Here is a 22,713-nt window from a genome sequence, read left to right as displayed (position 1 = left end):
GGCAGGTTACGAGGACGCCACATGATCATGTGACCTCTAATGACCAATTAATTTTCGCCCCCCACAGTAGGCAAGTTGCGATAACAAATTCACATGATCTCACTCGACCAATCAGTAATTAGATTGCGATGTCACAAGGTCACATGACCTGTCTCTACCAACCAGGGATTTTTATGACACAGAGAGATGCCACTTTTTCTCAAGAATGGCACCTTTAAAGCTATTGCATTAATATGCAGTTTTCAAAGCAACCTCATAACATAAGCTTTTAAGGCCAAAAATGAAATGCACATGTTCCTATCACCAGCTGATTTCTGCAAGTAAACTGCAGGGTTTGAAAAGTTTCTTGAGATTAGACTACACCACCATTCACTTTCAACAGGGTTCTTTATGTGTGTGCGACTTATGAGCTTGAATAGAGTGGCTGGAAAACTTTGAAATGCAAATTTTGCAGCAGTGGATGAGTCTGTTGCAGAACCATCACCAACAAAGCCAGAATGATCCATAAATTAAATTTTTACCATGAATGAAAAAAATCGGCAATAAGCAAAAGTTGTCAAGACTATGGTAGAAATGAAAACATCTTGGGTCCAATTTCAATTCCGCATTAAAAATCGCATGAAATAAAATAAGCTGCATTGAAACCTTGTCAATAGTGTATCAGACTTTGTGACCGCTTAGCAAAACACTGCCATAGAGGCAACAAATTTTTGGGCGCATGTTTTTTTTTTATTTGGAACGATGCTATGTAAATAAATCTGTATATATTAGGACATGGCATTCATTTAAGCCTGCTGATAATTTACGATTTTTTCCTCATGCTGTTTCGATGTGAACGCTGCATGGCAGCAGTGACATACGCACATACATGATGTGTCCAGTTCACAGAAGGCATGCAAAAAATAATCGTTCAACTATTGGGAAGGCTTGCGTAACAGTTGATGTGAGGTGAAACTAATAAAGCAGTGACCATACTGCAGTTTTTTTCATGCCTTGCACAACCTGAGCGCCTTGTGTACATCACAGCGGTCGTTTAACACTTGAAACCAGAACAGCGAAAAAAAGGCAGTTATAAATTATGCACCGCTTGTTGGCGAAGTCCGTCTGCATGGCCATTTTTCAGTGTGCTGCGCATCATTCGAAAGTGAGAAAACTCAAATTTAGTTCTGTACTCTTTCAACACCATGTGTTTTCAGTTGGAACTCTGTTCTAGCAGATTTCTCAGAAATCGGGTTAAGCCTCATTTCTACCCAAAACTGCAGCTTCTGGAAAATATAACTTGCCACAACACAACGCCAAGAGCACTGCACGGGTATTAGTGGATGCCTTGTACTTGTTATAGAACTACATTTTTAGTGCATGGCGTAACCTGAAGGTAAGTTCGAACAGAACATTTTCAAAGCGAGGCCTAGACAAGGTAGTGTCCAGCGTCATTGTATGACCACTACCAATGCTAATGACATGTTGAGCCAAAAGCTGGAACAAAGAAGGAGCCAAAGGAAGAGGAAAGGCCAGCAGGTTCTCCATGGCTGCTGCATTTCTTGCGGCATTGAATAAAGGTTTAACAAAACAAAAGCAAGCAGTGTCCTGTGCATCCTGTTGTTTGTTGCTAGGAAAGAAAAACATGCACTAGATAGAGGTAATTTATCATTGTTGGTAACAATGATGCAAATTCCTGTCTCGTCGCTTAGTTGGGCTCCATGGTGGGTGGCTGGCACCTAACCTCTCGCCGACGTGTGTGGTGCTTGTGGCCTAAAGGCATTTTTTACATGCACCGTTCTAACTATTCGCGTTCCTTGCTTCTCTTTATGTTCCTATATTGCATTGTTATATTTTTGTGACCTTTGTTTTACCACATCAACCTTGTATACGCTCCCCCCTTATGTAATACCCCGACAGGGGCCTTTAAGGGACAATAAATGATGATGATGATGATGACCGAAAAACTTAATTTTTTGTGGCTCCCCCACTTTAAAAACAAGATCGCTTTCTCAAAAGAGGGCAGAATGAGGAAGACGACTTCTTTCAAAAAAGAAAAGTAACTTTTCCAAAATATCATGTGATCCACAGTGAAGAAGAAGATAAGCAGGCAAGAATAATATCCCCCTTCCTTGTGTCAATCTGCTTGACAGAAACATTAGGCACTGGCTATAAGCTCTCAAAAATGGCCAGCGGCGATTTATTGCTTGAACTGTGCGACAATGTCCAACACTCCAAGTTCTCCAAACTGACGTCCATAGCGGAAATCCCTGTCTCCGTGACTCCTCATCGCTCACTTAACACTGCCCGAGGCGTAATATCCGAAAATGATTTTGTTCACATCACCGAAAAAGAAATGCTCGAAGGGCCCACCGACCAAGACGTCATAGATATCCACCGATTCAAAATCCAGAAGGACAATAAGGAAATAGACACCAAACACTTGATCCTTACGCTCAACACCAGCACATTGCCCGACACAATTGACGTGAGATATTTGAAAGTTAATGTAAGACCATACATACCCAACCCTCGCAGATGTTTCAATTGTCAAAGGTTCGGCCATGGCTCACAGAGTTGCCACGGTCGCAAAACTTGCGCAAAATGTGCTTCGAATGATCACCAGTCTGACGGACGTGACGCAGCCCCGCACTGTGCAAACTGTGGAGACCATGCTGCATACTCCAGGGCGTGTCCGTCCTGGAAGAAAGAAAAAGAGATAATCACCATAAAGAGAAAAGAAGACATTTCATTTAAAGAAGCGAGAAGGCATTTTGCACTTACAAACACATTCTCCTTCACAGCAAAACAAAACTTCGCTGATGTGGTGCGCAGGGGCGTAGCACCACACAGCAATCCGGCACCTGCCAAGGCCGCTTTCACAGAGCCTATGGCAGGGCCATCGACGCCCCAAGCAGGGTCAGCAAAAGCTGCCCTGTCATTGCCAAAGCAGGGAGCGCCGGTCCATGGGTCGGCATCCCACAGGTCTTCCCCTGTCAGGGGAGGCCTGAAACTAACACAACCGCAGCTGCGTGGTCCTCCAGCAGTTCTGGCAAGGTGATGGATATAACTCCCAGTCCGCCTGCTTTGCAGCGGCGGAACAGCTCTCTTGAGCGAAAAAAGACAGGCCACTCATAACAGGCCCATATCTAAGTAAATCCCCTTTCATTTCCTCTCAAAAACACAAACATGCCTTTTTTGAATTCAGTGGAATTGTAGAGGACTTTCGCGGAATTACAGCGACATAACACATATTTTAGGGTGAAAGTTACCCATAGTTTTATGTTTTCAGGAGACCAATCTTGGTCCACAACATGTGCATATCCTGAAACATTATAAAACTTTTAGACGCGATCGAGAGCAGGCAAATCGACTCTTGGGAGGCGTCGCGATTGTCGTTCAAAGCGGCGTCCCTGCTCGAGATCAAGCTCATTACAAAACTTGAAGCAGTTGCAGTCAGCATCATCACCTATAAAACACTAACAATCTGTTCAGTATACATTCCTCCACAATTTGCATTAATAGCCCATGATCTACAAGAGCTGGTAGATGAACTTCCAGAGCCATATCTGGTAGTTGGGGATTTTAACGCCTACTCCCCTTTTTGGGGAAGCGAGCGCTGCGACTCTAGGGGGCGAACCATCCAAGATTTTACTCTCTGAAACAATATATGTCTTTTAAAGACGGAAAAGGCCACATACTGCTCTCCAACCTCGGGCAATATGAGCTGTCTATATTTGTCTTTTAGTTCACCATCTGTTTTTAACGATTTTAAATGGGACGTTATCAACAACCCATATGGCAGCGATCACCTTCCTGTATTAAAGGGACACTGAGGAGAAATTGAAGTTGGCTTGTATCGATAGAATAGCAGCTCCTGATCGCAAAAACGCCACTCTTACTGAAAACAAAGCTCTTGTAATGTAGAAAATAGCAAGAACCAAAATACAGGTATCGCCGCCACAGGCCAATCTCGCAAGTACAAGCGTGATGACTTCCTAGGACAAGAGGCGCCACCTTGGAGGAGTTCTCCTTACTTCATGGATGTCGCGAATCTCTGAGGCAGGCAAAGAAAGGTTGCGCACCGAACCGCTAGCCGTCAGAAATCACGGAGTCTGCGTTTACGTCACGTGTCACGTCACTCCGTTCTGAGACGTCATAAGAGTTGCCGTGTCGTCATAAGAGTTCCCTGAGTTTGAATCAGAGCGGCGGGAAAAACTTTTTCATCTTCGAATCCAAATTTCTTTGAAATAAATGCATCTTTCGCGCCCGGACAAGCGGCAATGAAGCCATGAAATGCCGAACTATCAGATTTTGCTAAGAATAAAAAATTGATAGAGTTCTCCTCAGTGTCCCTTTAATAGTTTGACATCAGCACCAGAAATCATCCCAACTAAACCGCCACATTGGAAGCTGCATTTAGCAGACTGGGAAATTTGAGCACAGGCCAATTTAGAAAATATAGCTTTAGAAAACCTCAGCATCAACGAAATGTTCCCGAATTGCATAATTACTGCCGTACACTTAGCTGTTCTTCAGTCTTCAGGAGTGGTGCGGCAAAAACACAGTGTGGTGGACAAAGGAATGCAAGGAAGCAAAAAACAAAATAGAGCTTGGGGCAAAAAACACAGTGTGGTGGACAAAGGAATGCAAGGAAGCAAAAAACAACAAAATAGAGCTTGGGGCAAATTTCGCAGATACCCTATACATAGAACCTCAAGCTCAGTACGTCAGTCACAGTGCTGAGAAAGCCTCATGGCAGAGTTACATTTCATCTGTAAGCTGTCAAATAACAAAAAAAATAAGATTAACATTTGTAATCGAACCCCGCGAACTTGATGCCCATCAATGCGGTTATAAAAAGGGATGCTCAACAACAGACCATTTAGTTCGCCTCGAAAACAATGAGAAGCTTTTATACACAAACAGCACTGTCTTGCCGTTTGCTTTGGTATGGAGGAAGCGTATGATACAACCTGAAAGTTTGGTATCGTCCGCGACCTTGGCGACCTAGGTATCCGCGGTAGGATGTTAAACTGACTTCCTTTCCGACCGTTCATTTCAAGTACGCCTGGGATCAACTCTGTCCAGGAGTTTCGTTCAAGAGAATGGGGTTCCTCAGGGATGTATTTTAAGCACGACATTGTTTAGCATAAAAATGAATGCCATAAGTAAAATAATCCCAAAGTCCATCCTGTATTCAGTGTACGTTGATGATCTTCAAATAGCTTGCACATCCTCAAACGTAGCAACATGCGAGAGACAAATACAGTTGACAATGAATAAACTAGTGACATGGGCAGATCACTACGGTTTCCAGTTTTCCACACAGAAAACAGTAGCCATCCTTTTCTCGCTTAAACGAAGCATACAAGCTCACCCTTTTATACACCTGAACGGAACACGGATACGTCAAAAAAGAGCACTAATTTCTGGGTACAACTTTTGACAAAAAACTCAATTTCCTGCCTCATATAAACGCACTGAAAAAGAAAGCCTCCGGATCCCTAAATATACTCAAAGCACTGTCACGTAAACGTTTGGGTGCTGACAGGACGTCTTTTACAAATTTATCGCTGCATGGTACGCTCCACCTTAGACTACAGATGTATAGTTAATGGGTCAGCGAGGCCTTCATACCTGAAACGACTAGATCCAATACATAATTTAGGTTTGCATCTTTACTCTGGTGCTTACAGAACATCAAACATAACTAGTCTTCATGTAGAAATCAACAAACCATCGTTTACAGATAGAAGCACCATGCTCACATGCTCATACATTTTAAACATCCGTTCACTGCCCAAACACCTATGTTGCCCAATAGTCGCAAAGTGCCCATCTAGAACACTGTTTCACAACAAACCGCTCGCTATCAGGCCACTCATTCTGTGTATTGAAGAGATGTGCCAAAACCTCGGCGTACTAGATACATTACCTAACATTGCTCGGAGACGAGATCCACTGCCTGCATGGTACAATTTTCCTGCAATATGTGATCTCACTCTTACACAGTTTCATAAGAAACAAACTCCGCAACAACATATAGTACAAGAATTCCTTGCACTGGAAGAAAAGTACAGTAGTTTTGTACAGATGGTTCAAAAACGGACGTTTACGTAGGAAGTGCAGTGGTCCGAGGGAAGTCGGAGAAAACAGTACGACTTCCACAGTGCTCATCCATCTTCACTGCAGAATGTTACGCAGTCTGTGTGGCCATAGAAAAAATAGAAAACGAGAACCTTACCAACAGTATTATTTACACAGACTTCCTCAGTATACTTACAGCTTTTCACTCTGGAAATGCAGTCACTCCGATTCTTGGTGACATCATGCACAAGATAGTAACAGCCGCAGCTCGAGGACAAAACAAACTTCTGCTGGGTTCCCAGTCATGTCGGAGTAAGAGGCAACGAGAGGGCAGTTACTGCACTGCTAAAGCTCGTGGGAAGGAAATAAAAAAAGTAAATATACCTTTTAAGCATTGCATAAACTTGGCACAGCGTGAATTAAGAGAAAAATGGCAGTCGGAATGGAATGGCGAAGTGAATAATAAACTACACTTGGTGAAGCCAGTTTTAGGTGAATTTAAATCGTGTGCACCAGGAACGTTTTAAGGAAGTGATTTTATGCCATCTCCAGACAGGTCACACGCACCTTACGCATAACTTCCTGCTAACAAAACAAGGCAAACCTATTTGCGAATGCAGAGATGATCTTACGGTCAATCGCATTTTATTTTCATGTGTGCAACTGGAAACACTGAAAAAAAAGTAACTCAATTTTATAATGAATGCATTCCTTTTCATCCAGCACTGCTCTTAGATGATAATGCCATTGTTAACATACATTGTTTTTAGCGTTTTAAAAGAAGCAGTGGTGCTTGAAAAACTAAATCTTGAACCAATGGTTTGCTTTAATACATGATGCACCTCAGCCACTTCCTCATTCCTGAGAAGGCTGAGGCTTTTTATTTCAGATTCAGACCATTTTATTTCCTTTCAGTTGAAAGTGGAAGACGAGGCAAAAGGCATGGAGCCTGAGAAGGCCTCGACTCCCATCTTTAGTTCGGAGCAGTCAAAACTTCAATACATTTGCAGGGATTTCTCTTGATGAAACGGTGTACACATAGACATAAAATAAAAAGTACATATGAACACAAAATGCTGGAAACCGTGTGCTCGCAGAGGTGCACTGCCTTTTGGGCCAACAATCTGGCTGCTTTTCCAGATTTTTGTTTGCAGCAGTGCGCTTTGCTGCAGATGGCTGCTTATCCGGAAATTGCTTTAGCGCCTGTCTTATCTCATGGACTTTCTTTATCACGAACTCTTCTTGTGCTGCATCGCCTGATTCCTTGTTCGCTAAGTCTTGTAAAGCAGCTCCAAGCAAAGTACGGATGTTTTCAATACCACGACCTTGCGGCTCAGGGATTGCATCAGTCTGGATGCTGTCGAGAAGTGCCTGGGGCCCATCTACAGCGAATGTATCATTTTCTGTTGAAGTTGAAGGAAGAGCTGCGCCTTTTTCAGTCGATCCCTGAGCGCTTGAATTGTTTTTTTCACACTCCCATTGAGCAACTGCATGCATATGCTTACACAAACTCAAGTGCTGCTTGTAATCCAAGCATACACATTGCAAGGTGTGGATACATATGTTGCATTGTTTGCAACTGTAGCTGCACCCTTGGCATGGTATGCTGCCCTTTACTACAGTGTGCTTAAACTCTTGCAAAGATTGCAACTGCACCAGCCACCATCCATCAGGTGATTCACTCACGCCAGATTGAGCGAGCTCGACACCTGCGCAGTGCTTCTTATAGCAGTCTGCTGTCCGGTGGCTTGCCATGGGCCTCACATGTGAAATGAGCTGCTTGATGAGCCGATCATTCGTAAATTCCAGTAAAGTATGCAGCAATTTGTCCAGGCGCTGGCACTGCTTTCTTCGCAAATAAACAGCCTCATTGTGCATAGACTTTATGTGATTGTTTGTCGTGAGGCCAGTACCTTGCCTATAGCAATGCGCCCACTGCTCATGACGCTTCGCATAAGACTTTTCGAAATACTCCACAAAGTCTTTGCACTCCCCCACAGACTTAGCTGCCAGAAATTTTTGAAGAGCCTGAAATTCTGGTATGCTTGGGCAAGCCATCAAAGTGTGCAGAGTGTCTGACCAGTTTTTTATTTTCATCGCCACTAACTTTGCTAAGTTTGGAGGTCCAACTGCGTTTTACGTGCCAGGTGCAGAGCGTCTCTGAGGGATCCCCATTACCTTTTGCCAAGCACTGCAATATCCTGCTGCATCGTCAGACATGAAGGCCTCACAGCAAAGTGCCTGACCAATACTATCTTTTATTGCCTGAAAAAACCGAACCATAGTTTCCTCCGATGTGCTTTGAGAGAGGAGATAAGCACAAGGTATGCCTGACCAGTCAGCCGCAATTACGAGCACTGTCATGAGCAGAAGCCCATAAGAATTCGTACCATGCATCGTGTCAACACATACAGCCTTGGTGCCATAGTGCAGAAGCATTTCCCTTTGAGTGAAAGTCATAAGGGCCATGTTAAACTCCTTGATGTCTTTTCGTGAGAGCAACTCGTTATCAGCATACAACAGCGCTGAATCTGTGCTTTCCTTTACATCATGGATCCACATCTGCATACTGACAAAGTCATCGGGATCTCTTTGCTCCTCATTTCCAATTTGGTACTTGTACTTTATGTTATATATATCTTTCGTAGTCAAAGTATGGAGCCTGTCCAATGCAACTCCAGCAAATGAGTGTGCATCTGCAAGAATCCTTCTAATGGGGACTCCTATACCGAGCTTTTGTGCTATGGCAGCCACGTCAGTGGCGGACAAGCGCAGGTGTGTCACTCTTCTCATGGCCATAGTGCTCGGCCTGGTACTCAACGGTTACCTTTTCACCATCCTGAGTGACAACCATACCAGCAAAACAATGTTTGTTGCATTTCACACTGCCCACTGCCTTTGGCTGCCGTTTACCTTGTCCAGACTGCACAGCTACTCCGGTACGGTGGCACTCTAGGTACCTCTTTGTCGCTCTAGGGGACAAACGTGTCACCCCTCTCTTTGCGATGAAGTGCGCTTGCTCCTCCATTTCAGTGGTTTCCTTCCAGGCTTGAAATTCTGCAAAAAGAAAAAAAATTATATATTTATGCAGAGACCACACCATGAGTGCATTTGATCTGCTATGTTCACAACCATTTACATGACATTCTTCAAGCCTTAAGGCAGCCAGCTGTAGGCTTTGACCAAAAAGCGGAAGTTAATCACTCTCTACACGACACAGCTACTAAATGACTGCTCAGACTACTTTGAAGACAGCAAATCGCCACGATGGCTCGATAGTTATGGCGCTTGGCTGCTGACCCGAAGGACGCGGGTTCAATCCCAGCCGCGGCGGTCGCATTTCGTTGGCGAAATTCTAGAGGCCAGTCTACTGTGTCCGACGTCGGTGCACATCAAAGGACCCCAGAGTGTCCCTCATAGTCCGAGTCACTTTGAGATGGTAAACCTCCATGAACGTAAAACCCAAAACACTACCAACACTTACACTTCACTACTGTCGCCAGCCTAAGCTTTAAAAACGGTTCAGTGCACTTTTTAAAGCAGGCGTCATGCATTTTACAAATCCAGCAACCTGTAAATAGCCTACGAAAGATCAACACTAATCCTGAATCGGCACATTATTACGGTATACCACCTACCGCTATGTAAAAATCTTGAAGATTACCATGCCCAGTCTTCAATGTTTACACTGCATGCATTTATTTCAATTTCACTTGTCTTTCATTTCATGCACCAGAAAGACCACTTCTGATATAAGGTGAACAGTGGGGCTAGTTGATGCATGATATACTGGTGACAACAGCATCTAGAGGATGGAGGATAAGGGACACAGCACGAGGGCTTCAGACAAACCTCCTTCCCTGTACATAAGCTAACATATTCCTTCATGCGTGCATACACAAACAAAAACTAAGAACATGTGATTCTTTCTCACCTGCAATGGAAGAGAACTGAACCGTGCTGCGTCTCGCCATAAAGCCATGCTCCTGCTCGTGGTGCTGCAACAGTTCACGACGGTGGAGAAAAGCATTACAACAGAGGTCACATGCGAAAGTTTTCTCACGAGCTGATGAGCTCGCAGCTTCGAGGTGCTTATTTCACACATGCCTACTTTCAGAAAAGCAAATTCAGCTTTGCACACAGGGCACAGATACTTATCTCGCGCTGGTGACTCAGCAGGTGGTGAATTTGGTCCTTCCATTCCAATGAGGCCACGAGGCGGCAGGCACAATGCTCACAGCACTGAAAAGAAAACTTTAAACAAAGGACGCGCAACTGCACTGACAACAAAACGTAAAACAAAAGGCGCGCTACTGCGCGAACTCGCGAGTGGACAAGAGCACTGAAAACAAAACAAAGTACGCGCAACTGCGCAAACTGGCGAGTATAGAACGAGAGAATGTGACCGAAACGAAATTGGCGTAACAACTATCAAAGAATCCCGGTGCACCTCAAGCGCAATTAACGGCGATGTCCTAGCCCATTGTCCTAACCTAGGCGAGGTAAGTAACCCGACCGCGTAACGGCAGTCGGCGTGTCTCTGCGGTCCGACAGATTCAAATCTGTGCCTGCGAAATGAAAGTAGTCACGTGATTTGACACAACTAATAACAATGTATCAACAAGTTCAATTCACAGAGAAACAGAACATAAAAAAATGTGTTTATAAAATTCATAAGCTTTGTACTGCAATCGTATCCAAAATTTTTATTTAAATGAGAAACAAAAACAAACAAATGTTGCTAGGGACAGAGAATTCTAGGGAGGAACCAGATCTAAGGACTGCTGGGGACGGACTGAAGTAAACACAAAGAAAAAGGCCGGTTCCGGGCTCTGTCTAGACGCTTCGCACAAACGTGCTTACAAACGCCGCTTACAAACGTGGATAGGAAGTTTGTCGCTGCGCACATAATCTGCTCTGCACACACAGCACTGTTTAGACTGGCTAAGGAGACCAAATGAATAAAAATAATCGCGTAGACTTACCGTAAGTGGACGATTAAGTTGAATTTCAATCAAAACGTAATCCACGAGAGAAAACTCCGCCGACGCCGACACACCGGCGCACACGGTCGTTTGCTGCCCGGATGATTTTCCACCGCCTCCGGGCAAATGGGTAAAAAATGAAACAAACCAATTTCACGGTCATGTCTATATTGGTTGCACTGTTGCCAAATGTAGCTTGCTCTAGCATCCAAGAACACAAAGGGCCTTTGGTTTAAAGCATAAATTCTCCACTCGCGCTTTAAAAACATTATTACTTTCGCGAAAACCAAAACCGAAACCATACTACTTTTTTCATGTGCGCCGCATCTCCCATCGAATAGTATGTGGCGCCCTTTTCAAATAATTAAAATGCTGCATAGCATAACGTCTTTTTGGCGTGTGCTCGTGTTTGGAAAACCGGTATGGACAAAAGCGTGTTATCGCCTCCGATGCAGCAGGTGTACGGCGAAGAACGAAAATATACTGGGTTTGTGATTGTTGAGTCGCAGCACTTTTTCACGTGAATGCAAACTGCAAAGGTATAAATGACATATCTTAATTCGGCAGAGAACCATGATCTTTGAGACTCTTCTAATCATGTTTCTGAGAGATGGGCACATCCTTGAATTCTCACCCCCGTTATTCCCCCTTATTTTACAGGAGGTTTTAAGGAGAAATAAATGTACAGTACTGATGAAATGCTTCTTAATTAAGCGCGTTGGACAGCAACGATAGAACGATGTAATGGTATATTCTCGAGCGATTCCTTTAAGGGAGAGCGTGAACATGTTCGTTTGATGTAGTACAGTTTACAGCACCCTTACTTCAGAAGTGGGTGCTTTCCTCGCTCTGCCTGTCAGCATTCAAGATTATTGAATTATATTCTCAATATGCGTAGCGGTTTAAGGAAAATTAGCTCTTCAAAGCTTCTAAAAACAATATACAGGAAGGTATTGCATTGCCGTCGGACGATATTTTTTTATTCCTGAAATAGCAAAGGAAGCGGAGGACTCTGACAATATAGTTGCGGTCACCCGATGCAGTTTGGTTCGTGGGGGTTTAACGTCCCAAGCCAACTCAGGGAATGAGGGACGCCGTAGTGAAGAGGTCCGGAAATTTCGACCGCCTGGGGTTCTTTAACGTGCACTGACATCGCACACCACACGGGCCTCAAGAATTTCGCCTCCATCGAAATCTGACGGCCGCGGTTGGCAACGAACCCGCGTCTTTCGGGTCAGCAGCCGAGCGCCATAACCACTTAACTACCGCGGCGGCCCGATGCAGTTCTACTCAGCATGCAGTGCGAAAAGAAATGGATATTTTATGGACTGAGTCGAAAGGCAGTGTATAAATTGTTAGATAAAGTAGATAAAATTAGGATTGTTACAAACAATAGACAATAGGTCTATAGACAATAGTCTATACAAAGTCCAAATATTGTCTATAGACGATAGGAAATTAAGGCGGTTAGAGATTTTGGTCTATAAATTGTCTCTAGGTCGTCTATAGACAAATGGCTGCTAAGCCGGTTATAGACTAGTCTATAGATGGTTTATAGATTGTCTATAGACGAAAGGAAATTATGGCGGTTATAGGTTTTAGTCTATAGATGGTTTATAGATTGTCTATGAACAAAAGGAAATAAGGCAGGTTTAGACTTTAGTCTATATAAAATCTATTCACCGCCTATGGACAAAGGAAAATTGTCTACTATAGACTTTGGTCTATAGATGGTCTATAGACTTTCTATGCACAAAAGGAAATGAGGCAGTTATAGACTTCAGTCTATAAATAATCTATTGACCGTCTAAAGACAAAAAAACTTGTCTGTTACAGACTAGTCTACAGATATTCTATGGATCATCTATAGAATGAAGAAAATTATGGCGGTTATAGACATTAGTCTATAGATAGTCTATGGACCACCTATAGACGTAAGGAAATTAAGGCTGTTATAGACTTTAGTCTATAGATGATAATATATTGACTGAATATAGACAAAAAAATTGTCTGTTATAGACTTTAGTCTATAGGTGATCTACCGAGTCTATGCACAGAAGGAAATAAGGCGGTTATAGACTTTAGTCTATAGATAATCTGTTGACCATCTGTAGACAAAGGAAAATCGTCTGTTATAGAACTTAGTCTATAGATAGTCTATGGACCATCTATAGACAGAAGGAAATTGATGCGGTTATAGACTCCAGTCTATAGGTAGTCTATGGACCATCTATAGACAAAAGGAAATTAGAACGGTTATAGACTTTAGTCTTTAGATTCTCTATAGACAGTCTATTAAAAAAATCCAAGTCTAAAGGGCGTCTATGGTGTCTATAAAAAGCCCATAGACAGTCTATAGACCATTTTCAGAAGGGTTTCTTCCAAAGCTCTGGAAAAGATAATTCTTAAGAGATTATCAAATGTATGTCAGAAGTATCATATGAGCCCGTCACAACATGGATTCCTATGTGGCAAATCTACGGAAACAGCATTGCTGAATCAGAAAGAAATTATGCTCAAGGATTTCGAACTTAAACAGTTGTGCATAGGAGTTTTCGTTGACTTTTCAAAGGCTTTCGACCGCCGCAATCACCAAACTCTATTTAAAAAGATGGAATTGTGCGGAATTCGTGGAACAGCTCTACATCTTCTTCGGCCTTGCCTGCAGCACCGCGTTAAGTGCGTTAGCATTGCAAACGCAACATTCTCCTTGGAAGTTATTGTTACAGGTGTTCTCCAAGGAAGCGTTCTGGGGCCACTGCTTTTAATTTTGTATATTAACGATATTATATCTATAAGCAATAATACTAACTACGTTATCTACGCAGACGATACTAGCCTGTTCTTTCAAAGCAGCGACATGCGGTCACTGGTGCGCACAATTAATGGCACCCTGGTGGAATGAAACAAATGGACAGAACTCAACTCGCTACTCATTAATACGGCAAAAACAAAATCTGTCCTTTTCCATCCACGACAGCGTGCGACACCAACAATAAACTGCGACATATATCTTAATAGTAGCCGAATAACATTTTCTGAAACAATAAAAACTCTAGGTGTTTTTTTAACGCGAATATGTCATGGGATGCCTACTTTGAGCCCCATGCCGAAGGACAACTTTCAAAAAGTGCCGATATACTCGCTAGATTTCGCTGTTTTTTTCTTGTTTCCATAAAGATTATGATTTATAACGGCCTCTTTCTTTCATACCTTAATTACTGCTATTTAGTGTGGGGGAATTCTACATTCAGGAATGTTGGCAAAATATGTCTTTTGCAAAGAAGGGCATTTCGCTGTATTGCAAGCGCGAATTTTCATGCCCATACTGAGGGACTATTTAAAAGCTTCAGTATTGTCGCTGTAAATAATTTATATGAATATTGTTTAAATATTAGATATAAGAATTCTGCCAATAATCATCAGGATGTGTTTTTCCTGTTAGCCGATTTAGAGGCAAACCCGAATTAAATTTCCCCCTTACCAACTTCGACACCAGGAATTTTTGCGTGTTTCCAGTTCCGGAACTCAACTTGGGAGCCAGGTGTTGTGTTGTTCTATGCCGCAACTTTTAAACGGACACTGAGGAGAAATTGAAGTTGGCTTGTATTGATAGAATATAAGCTCCCGATCACAAAAACGCCACTCTTACTGAAAACAAAGCTCTTGTAAGGTAGAAAATAGCAAGAACCAAAATACAGATATTGCCGCCACAGACCAATCTCGCAAGTACAAGCGTTATGACGTCATAGGACAAGAGACGCCACCTTGGAGGAATTTTCCTTCCTACATGGATTGCGCAAATCTCTGAGGTTGACAAAAGAAGGTTGCGCGGTTCAATATTGAAGTAAGTTTTGTTTTAAAAGCGATAGTGCACTTTTATCACACAAGGAAGACAGACAAAAGACAACCTGAATGTTGGAAGCAAAGAAAACCGATGCTTGGCGGCGCCACAGGCGGCCAGGAGAGTTTCGATTTGTTATGGCGCTTAGCGTCTACGAGCTTTGCGTGCCCCGCGATTTTGTTTTTGACGCGCCTCGATATACAAGCACCGAACAGCAGAGGAACTCCAAGTTCCGCTTCAAGTGCTAGTTAACCTTTGAAGGAGCCTGTTAAGGCTGGCCAGATGATCGCCACGGTCGATGAAAAACGATGATGGCACGATGGTCGGTGATCGTACAAGGCAGTTCGCAGTATAAAGAGCACTTGTGTCTTCGCTCGCTCGCCCGGCGAAACATTCCCGGCTGTGCCAGTCAACTTCTAACTACTTAACGGAAATCGTTTATTAGGGACGGGAGACAAGGTACAAGGCAGTTCAGAAAAATTGCTGATGGCCTAGCTCTGTTAGGCCAGGATATACGTAGCGAAAGCGCGGAGACTTCTGCATCGGAAGAGTGCATTCACTAGAGGCGCCTTTATTCATGGTTAGATCTTGAGCCGTCGTGGCGGATTGGTAGCGTCTCCGCCTTAAACGCCATAGGCCCTGGTTGGATTCCGAGCCTCGGCACAGCTTTTTTTTTTCATTCAGTGAGTGGGCGGGGGTATTCAGTGGCTCCCATAGATGCCGCCACCGAATACGTTGGTTAGCGGTTAAGCGCAGGCTCTGTTAAGACGCGTTTATACTCCGGCGTAACGCGCGCGCGCGCTGCATGTCGGCCAAAGCGAGACCCTCTATACTCCAACTGCGCTTGACCGCCGACGCGTTCGGCGACTTCGGCGCACTCTGACTGCACTGGCCGAGACTTGGAGCGTGTCTCTATTTCGCGCCGAGTCCGCCAGCCGCCGCCGGCCCGGCCAGACCGATTCGGCTCCGCGGCGAGGTGCGCGTTGTGACGTCATTCAATAGCTTCGGTAGTTGGGCTGAGCTGTTCTTTTCTAGCTTTCAGCTAATTTAATCCATTCACAGTGCACATCTGAAAGTACATGCAAGTGGGCGAGAGAGCCCGATCCAGTGGCATCGCACGCTCTGTGGGGCTGAGGTCGCTGAAATGCAGGCCGGAGTTTTTGCGAGAACTTCGTCGTCGGGTTCGAGAACGGAATCCATCGTAACGCTGGCAAGACGCCGGTTCAAACGAAAACTAAGCGACGGTGGCGACCCTCGATAGATGCCTTCAACGTGCGGCGGCGGTAGCTTTTATTTAGGCTGCTGCTAGACCGTACCGCTAGTCTCCAGAAATCACGGAGCCTGCGTTTACATCACGTTTCACGTCACTCCGTCCTATGACGTCATAAGAGTGCGCCGGGACGTCATAAGAGTTCCAGAGTTTGAATCGGAGCGGCGGGAAAAACTTTTTCAACTTCGAATCCAAATTTCTTTGAAATAAATGCATCTTTCGCTCCCGGACAAGCGGCAACAAAGCCGTGAAATTCCGAACTATCAGATTTTGCTAACAATAAAAATTTGATAGAGTTCTCCTCACTGTCCCTTTAAATGCCTTGTATTCCAGCAACGTACATGTGGAAAAATGTAGCTCTCGTTCCATCAAAGCCAGGTTCCTGTCGTAGCTCATTAAATATGAATGGCGGAAGGCTGATACATAGCTTGTGTATTTGTTTGTTCTCTTTCTATTGTTGTTCATGTATGAATTATATGTGTTACTACTTTATTTGATGTTCCTTTGCTCTATGCCATGCATGCTGTATACTGTATCTTATGTTGCTGATATACTATTATCAGAGAAGGAATTGATATGTAAATGTTTTATTTTGCTGTATATTCGCTGTATGCCATGTACTGGGGGACTCGGGTTGTCTTCAAGCGAAAATTGTTCACTTTTTGCCTGAGCCTGCCACATCTTTATGTTGTAAATAAAAATGAGATGAAATTGAAATGAAATGAAACCCCATGTGGTCTAAATTAATCCGGAGCCTTACCCTACGGCGTCCCTTATGGCTCATGTGGCGCTCCGGAACTTTAGCCTTACCTGAACAAGAGAGAATTAAGGAAATTACGCATGGTAAATCTCCACTGAGTTAACACTTAAGCCAGAAAGACCTATGTTGTTAGAGCAGATATGGGCACAACTTGGCTGACCAAAAAAAAAGCGCTATCGCTTTTGTGCACATGGGAAGCAGCTGCTTAAGAAGTCTTTATTTTAATTTCCGTAAGGTTTTTTTTTCGATGATCCTTTCACACGTTATGTACACAGCTGTGTACAAAGTGAAATCGCAGCTTTTTCTGAGAGTGGGCTATACCTATAGCAGTGACTTCGTTGATTCAGAGAATTTCGAATCCTTCGTGTCACCAATAAGGCGGTTTCTTATGTCATATAACGAACGCAGTAAATAATATTTCGTGAAACAAAAGAGCTGGGTTGCACGTCGTCTGGCCTTTTTGTGCTGACTTACTTTCAGATTCCAATTCCATTGGAATAGTAACGTTTCACGCTAGAAGCTTATCCAGTGAGGCTAGTCTAGCAGTGCTGTTCGAGGCGCTAGCGGGCATTAAATGGGATGCAATGGGGCTTAGTGAAGTTGCGAGGACAGGTGAGGCGTATACAGAACTAAATAGCGGCCACATACTGTGCTATCGCGGATTAGCCGATAGACGAGAACTAGGTGTGGGATTCCTCATCAATCAGGATATAGCTGGCAACAAAGAGGAGTTCCGCAGTATTACCGAGAGGGCGGCAGCTATCGCAATTAAGCTCAATAGGTGGTGAAAGCTGAAGGTGGCGCAGGTCTACGCGCCTACATACAGCCACACTGTAAAAAATAATACACCTTTAAAGGAGTTTTCAAGTGTCTATAACTCGCACCCGGCCCAGAAGGGAGTCTTGGTGTTTTCATACACCTTGCACGCGGTGTGTTTCGAGAAAGAACCAGCCCGAAAATGACAATAAGTCACCTAAAGGAGTTAGGGCGACTCGCACGCTATTACCGCCGACCCATTGGCGTTGTAGGGCTTCTTACACCCCTATACACTTCAGGAAAAATGCACGCAATTGGTTCATATTTTGTTGCCCCTTTTATTGCTTTTTTTAAGTGCTCTTAAAATTTTCCATTATAATGCTTACATAATGTACTATACCGGTATTACTAGAGCTCTTCATAGCAGTAGACAGGCTGTGCGCCAACAAAAACCATTTATTGACTCGCAAATCCCAACACTGTAGAAAGGTGGAAAATTTTTATTGTCAGAACAAAGACATCCACAAAGCACAAGAAGCTTCGGCAATGAATTCCTTACTGCCATCCAAGGAACGACTGCACCATGCCTGATTTATTGGTGTTATGGTGCTGCAAAAATAAGAGTCGATTGCAGTTACATCTACCTCCTAATTTTTTCAGAGGAAACGATCAAAAATTCATGCCCGTGCATCAATATAAACCAGTTTGAGCAAGGCTTGGACTGTGACACACAGTACCAGGAATAGCTTGTACGTAGACATAAGGTAGCTTATGCTGAACATCCATAATCTTGAGAGTATGGCAGTTGTAGAGTGAACAGCAGTGGTGAGCCTGTGTCACATATATTCAGGAGCCTAAATTAAATTTTAAAGGAAAAACGTGTGAAGAAGACGACGCGAATCAATTGAATAAAGAAGAGGAAGAAGAAGTATTCGGTGAGGTGGAGGGAGATGATTGGTTGAGAAGCATTCGGTGAAGTGGAGAGAGATGATTGGTGGAGAAGAGAAGAAGACGACAAGGCATACGTGGACTAACACTGAGGCTATAAAAGGGCGAGTGAGAGCGAGGCCCGGGGTGGGGGCAGCAGAGAAGCGGAGGCTCCGGCGGGTCAGGGACACATCGGCTGGAAGAGAGCGACGCCGGCTACTGCTCCGGAGAGCTCGTGTTCTACGACATCGCATCGTGGACTTCCTGCCGTCCCTGAGCCCGTTCCGGGGAGTCAACAGAGGACGCTACCATCTGCTACGGCCAGGGGTGTCTTCAGCGCTGTTGCCACCCATCCGGGTGGGGCCCCCAATGCCAACAACACCGGCATCACCTCCACGGGCGCTTGCACCGGGAGCTTATACGACGCAGCCAGCGACACCGCCAGCAACGCCAGCCCAAGCACGCCGAACGCAGCCTCGACGCCGGCTACGGGATCCATAGAACGCCGCAGCCACACCGAACGAACCGTGAGCACGAACGCCGACCGCTATTAGTAGAACACTAGTAGTAGACGCTGGTAGCAGTGTGCCCGGGTCGTGTGTATTGTCACCGGCGAAAATACAGAGAACCAAACTGTTCACTCGGGCGAGGTTTGCCAACACCGCCGCGCTCGTTCTGGACAAAGAAGACGTTCGGCCACGCGCTCGGGAACACAGTTCGACCTCCAGGTGGCGCCGGCAGAAAGTCAGCAGCGTGGCATTGCCCCTCCCATCTAAGAGGCATCGACTCGATGCCGCACGCGAGGGGAAGAAAAAAAAATAAGGCGAAAGGTAATGGCGGGGTTCGGTCCGGGGCTAACGGGAATAAAACGGCTTCATTCGCGCCACGTGGACGACCTCGGACGTCGGGTGTCGAGAGGACCGGGCAGTTCCTTGAGGGAGCACCTCGTAGGTCACCGCGCTGAGGCGGCGTAACACCTGGTACGGACCAAAGTAACGGCGAAGAAGCTTCTCGGAGCGCCCTCGCAAACGGATTGGGCTCCACACCCAGACTTGGTCACCGGGTGTGTAAATCACCTCCCTGCGGCGGAGGTTGTAACGCTCGGCGTCGCGTTGTTGTTGGCACCGGATTCGCTGTCGAGCAACTTGGCGAGCAACTTCGGCGTCACGGACAAATTAGTCGGCATCCACGACAGAAGAGGGAGTAGGATCCGGAAGAAGCATGGCGTCCAGCATGGTCAAGGGTTCGCGACCGTGCACCAAATGGAAAGGAGTGAAGCGCGTCGTTTCGTGAAGCGCAGTGTTGTACGCGAACGTTATGTACGGAAGTATCCGGTCCCAGTTCGCGTGGTCATCGTCGACATACATAGAGAGCATATCGGCAATTGTCTTGTTAAGCCGCTCAGTCAGTCCGTTGGTTTGCGGATGGTAAGCCGTTGTCTTTCGATGACTGGTGCCACTGAGTCGAAGTACCTCGTTCGTAAGTGCCGACGTAAACGGGGTTCCCCTGTCAGTTAATACGACCGTTGGAGCTCCGTGACGAAGCACAATGTTATGAATGAAAAAACTTGCGACTTCGGCGGCGGTACCACGGGGAAGAGCCTTGGTCTCACAGTAGCGGCTGAGATAGTCAGTGGCAACAGCAATGTACCGGTTACCCATGGAAGACTCCGGAAACGGACCGAGTAAGTCCATGCCGACCTGTTGAAATGGGAGGCGCGGGGGATCGATAGGCTGCAGGAGCCCGGCTGGTTTAGTCGGTGGCGTCTTCCGGCGCTGACATTCTCGGCAGGTTCGGACGTAACGGCGGACAACCGCAGCAAGCTTGGGCCAGTAGTACTTGGTGCGTATGCGCGCCAACGTGCGGGAAAACCCGAGATGGCCCGAAGAAAGGTCGTCGTGGCACGCGCGCAGAACTTCGTCGCGAAGCGCAGCTGGCACTGCAAGCAGATAGACAGTGTCCGTTGGGCCATAGTTCTTTTTGTAGAGTACCCCATCGCGCAAGCAAAACGATGACAGTCCGCGCTTGAAGAGCCGAGGTGGAGATGGGGCGATTCCTTCAAGGTATTCTATGAGGGGCAGCAGGTCAGAATCGGCCCTTTGTTGTTGGGCAAGGGTGGACGTGGTGAGAGCACCAAGAAAAGCGGAATCGTCGTCGGACTCGTCAGTGGGGCACAGGATTGGGGCGCGAGATAGACAGTCAGCATCGCTGTGTTTCTGGCCAGACTTGTGCACGATGGTGACAGTATTTATAGTCCGTGTTTTGTGTTAGTTTTGTTAGTTTTGTGTTCTAGTGTGTGTGCCACGTAAGGTGTATTAAATGTGTGTTTGTGTGGGTACACCCGTCACCTAGTCCATTCTTTCGGTCCGCGTGCTCTCCGGGGAGATCCGTGACAAAGATAAGTGGCGAGCCTGCCAGGATACATTTCATTTTTCTTTTTTGGTTTGTCTCGGATTTTTCCGATATCTCGACGGCCGAAAGAATGGACTAGGTGACGGGTGTAGCCACGCAAACGCACATTTAATACACCCTATGTGGCACACACACTAGCACACAAAACTAACAAAACTAACACAAAACACAAAGACTATAAATACACACGACCCGGGCACACTGCTACTAGCGTCTACTACTAGTGTTCTACTAAAAGCGGTCGGCGTTCGTGCTCACGGTTGGTTCGGTGTGGCTGCGGCGTTGTATGGATCCCGTAGCCGGCGTCGAGGCTGCGTTCGGCGTGCTTGGGCTGGCGTTGCTGGCAGCGTCGCTGGCTGCTTCGTATAAGCTCCCGGTCCAAGCGCCCGTGGAGGTGATGCCGGTGTTGTTGGCGTTGGGGGCACCACCCGGATGGGTGGCAACAGCGCTGGAGACACCCCTGGCCGTAGCAGATGGTATCGTCCTCTGTTGACTCCCCGGAACGGGCTCAGGGACGGCAGGAAGTCCACGATGCGATGTCGTAGAACGCGGGCTCACCGGAGCAGTAGCCGGCGTCGCTCTCTTCCAGCCGATGTGTCCCTGACCCGCCGGAGCCTCCGCTTCTCTGCTGTCCCCCCCCCCCCCCCCCCGGGCCTCGCTCTCACTCGCCCTTTTATAGCCTCGGTGTTAGTCCACGTATGCCTTGCCGTCGTCTTCTTCTCTTCTCCACCAATCAACTCTCTCCACCTCACCGAATGCTTCTCCAACAATCATCTCCCTCCACCTCACCGAATGCTTCTTCTTCCTCTTCTTTATACTTCGGTTGATTCGAGTCGTCTTCTTCACACCTTTTTCCTTTAAAATTTAATTTAGGCTCCGTAATATATGTGACAGCCTGCTGAGTAGTCATCTTCCTCGACGAACAGGTTCTCAGCCATCTCGGGATTTACTTCGCAGATCGGCATGCACGGTGCGAGTCTGCATTTTTCACAAAAACAGTATAACATTTCATATCAGTTTGCATTGCTCAATGATCCTTATAAAATGCCAACATACTTCTCTTTAATGATGTGTGATATTATGCATTCTAACGCTAACAGAGAGAATAAAATCTGCCCATATGGTGAGCAAGCGCCAGCTGTTATTCCCTAAAGCATTCCAATGGTGCCATTGTGGTTTGAGAGAAAATAGGTCAAAACGGCATTAAAAAACAATGTTTGAGCTAGAAAGCTACCTGTTAGGAAATGGATTTAAGGTGATTATGCGATGCAATTATTTCTTCATGAATTGCTACAAGCTAGTGCAAACCACTGGCCTTTCTGCAGAGTGAACTGACTATAAAAGGCCGAAAACACCATGACAATAGACGAAAATATAGCGCATTTCATAATCCCTTTACAATCACACCAACGATAAACCAGGTGCAACATTCACTGTGGCAAAAGAAAATATAGTATCAGTGTCAAAGTCAGCGATGCAACCCCTTCCATGACAGTGGTCCGCTTCAAAGTAACACAAAGCATGCATTCATTATTATACCAAGTATGTGATATCCTGAAAGGCAGGCAACAGTGCCAAGTTAACATATCTTCCATGTCTTCAGCAAGTAAACTCAAAAGCCATTAAGAAAGTTTTGCACAAGGTCACTGAACTATTTCACAGAAAGCCATTGGGCCAGTTGGTGCATGAT

At 45.4% G+C, this 22,713-nt stretch overlaps 1 protein-coding gene and 1 long non-coding RNA gene across 2 annotated transcripts in view; both read right to left on the bottom strand.

Moving 5' to 3' along the window:
• Positions 1–11,150, bottom strand: part of LOC144116120 (uncharacterized) — a 43,825-nt gene extending 32,675 nt beyond the window's left edge. The window contains exon 1 of the long non-coding RNA XR_013311745.1: positions 11,055–11,150. This is a non-coding gene — a long non-coding RNA (uncharacterized LOC144116120). The remainder of the gene's footprint in view (positions 1–11,054) is intronic.
• Positions 8,825–10,365, bottom strand: LOC144123568 (uncharacterized). The gene is given in 3 exon segments (XM_077656602.1): positions 8,825–9,126; positions 10,004–10,186; positions 10,189–10,365. Coding segments are annotated over 3 exon segments (567 nt in total). The 5' UTR covers positions 10,271–10,365.
• Positions 11,151–22,713: the final 11,563 nt, after the last annotated feature.

The sequence above is a fragment of the Amblyomma americanum genome, chromosome 1 (assembly GCF_052857255.1).
Source record: "Amblyomma americanum isolate KBUSLIRL-KWMA chromosome 1, ASM5285725v1, whole genome shotgun sequence".
NCBI classification, from domain to species: domain Eukaryota; kingdom Metazoa; phylum Arthropoda; class Arachnida; order Ixodida; family Ixodidae; genus Amblyomma; species Amblyomma americanum.
The sequence above is the reverse complement of the archived record's forward strand: the minus strand, read 5'-3'. Positions and strand labels throughout refer to the sequence as shown.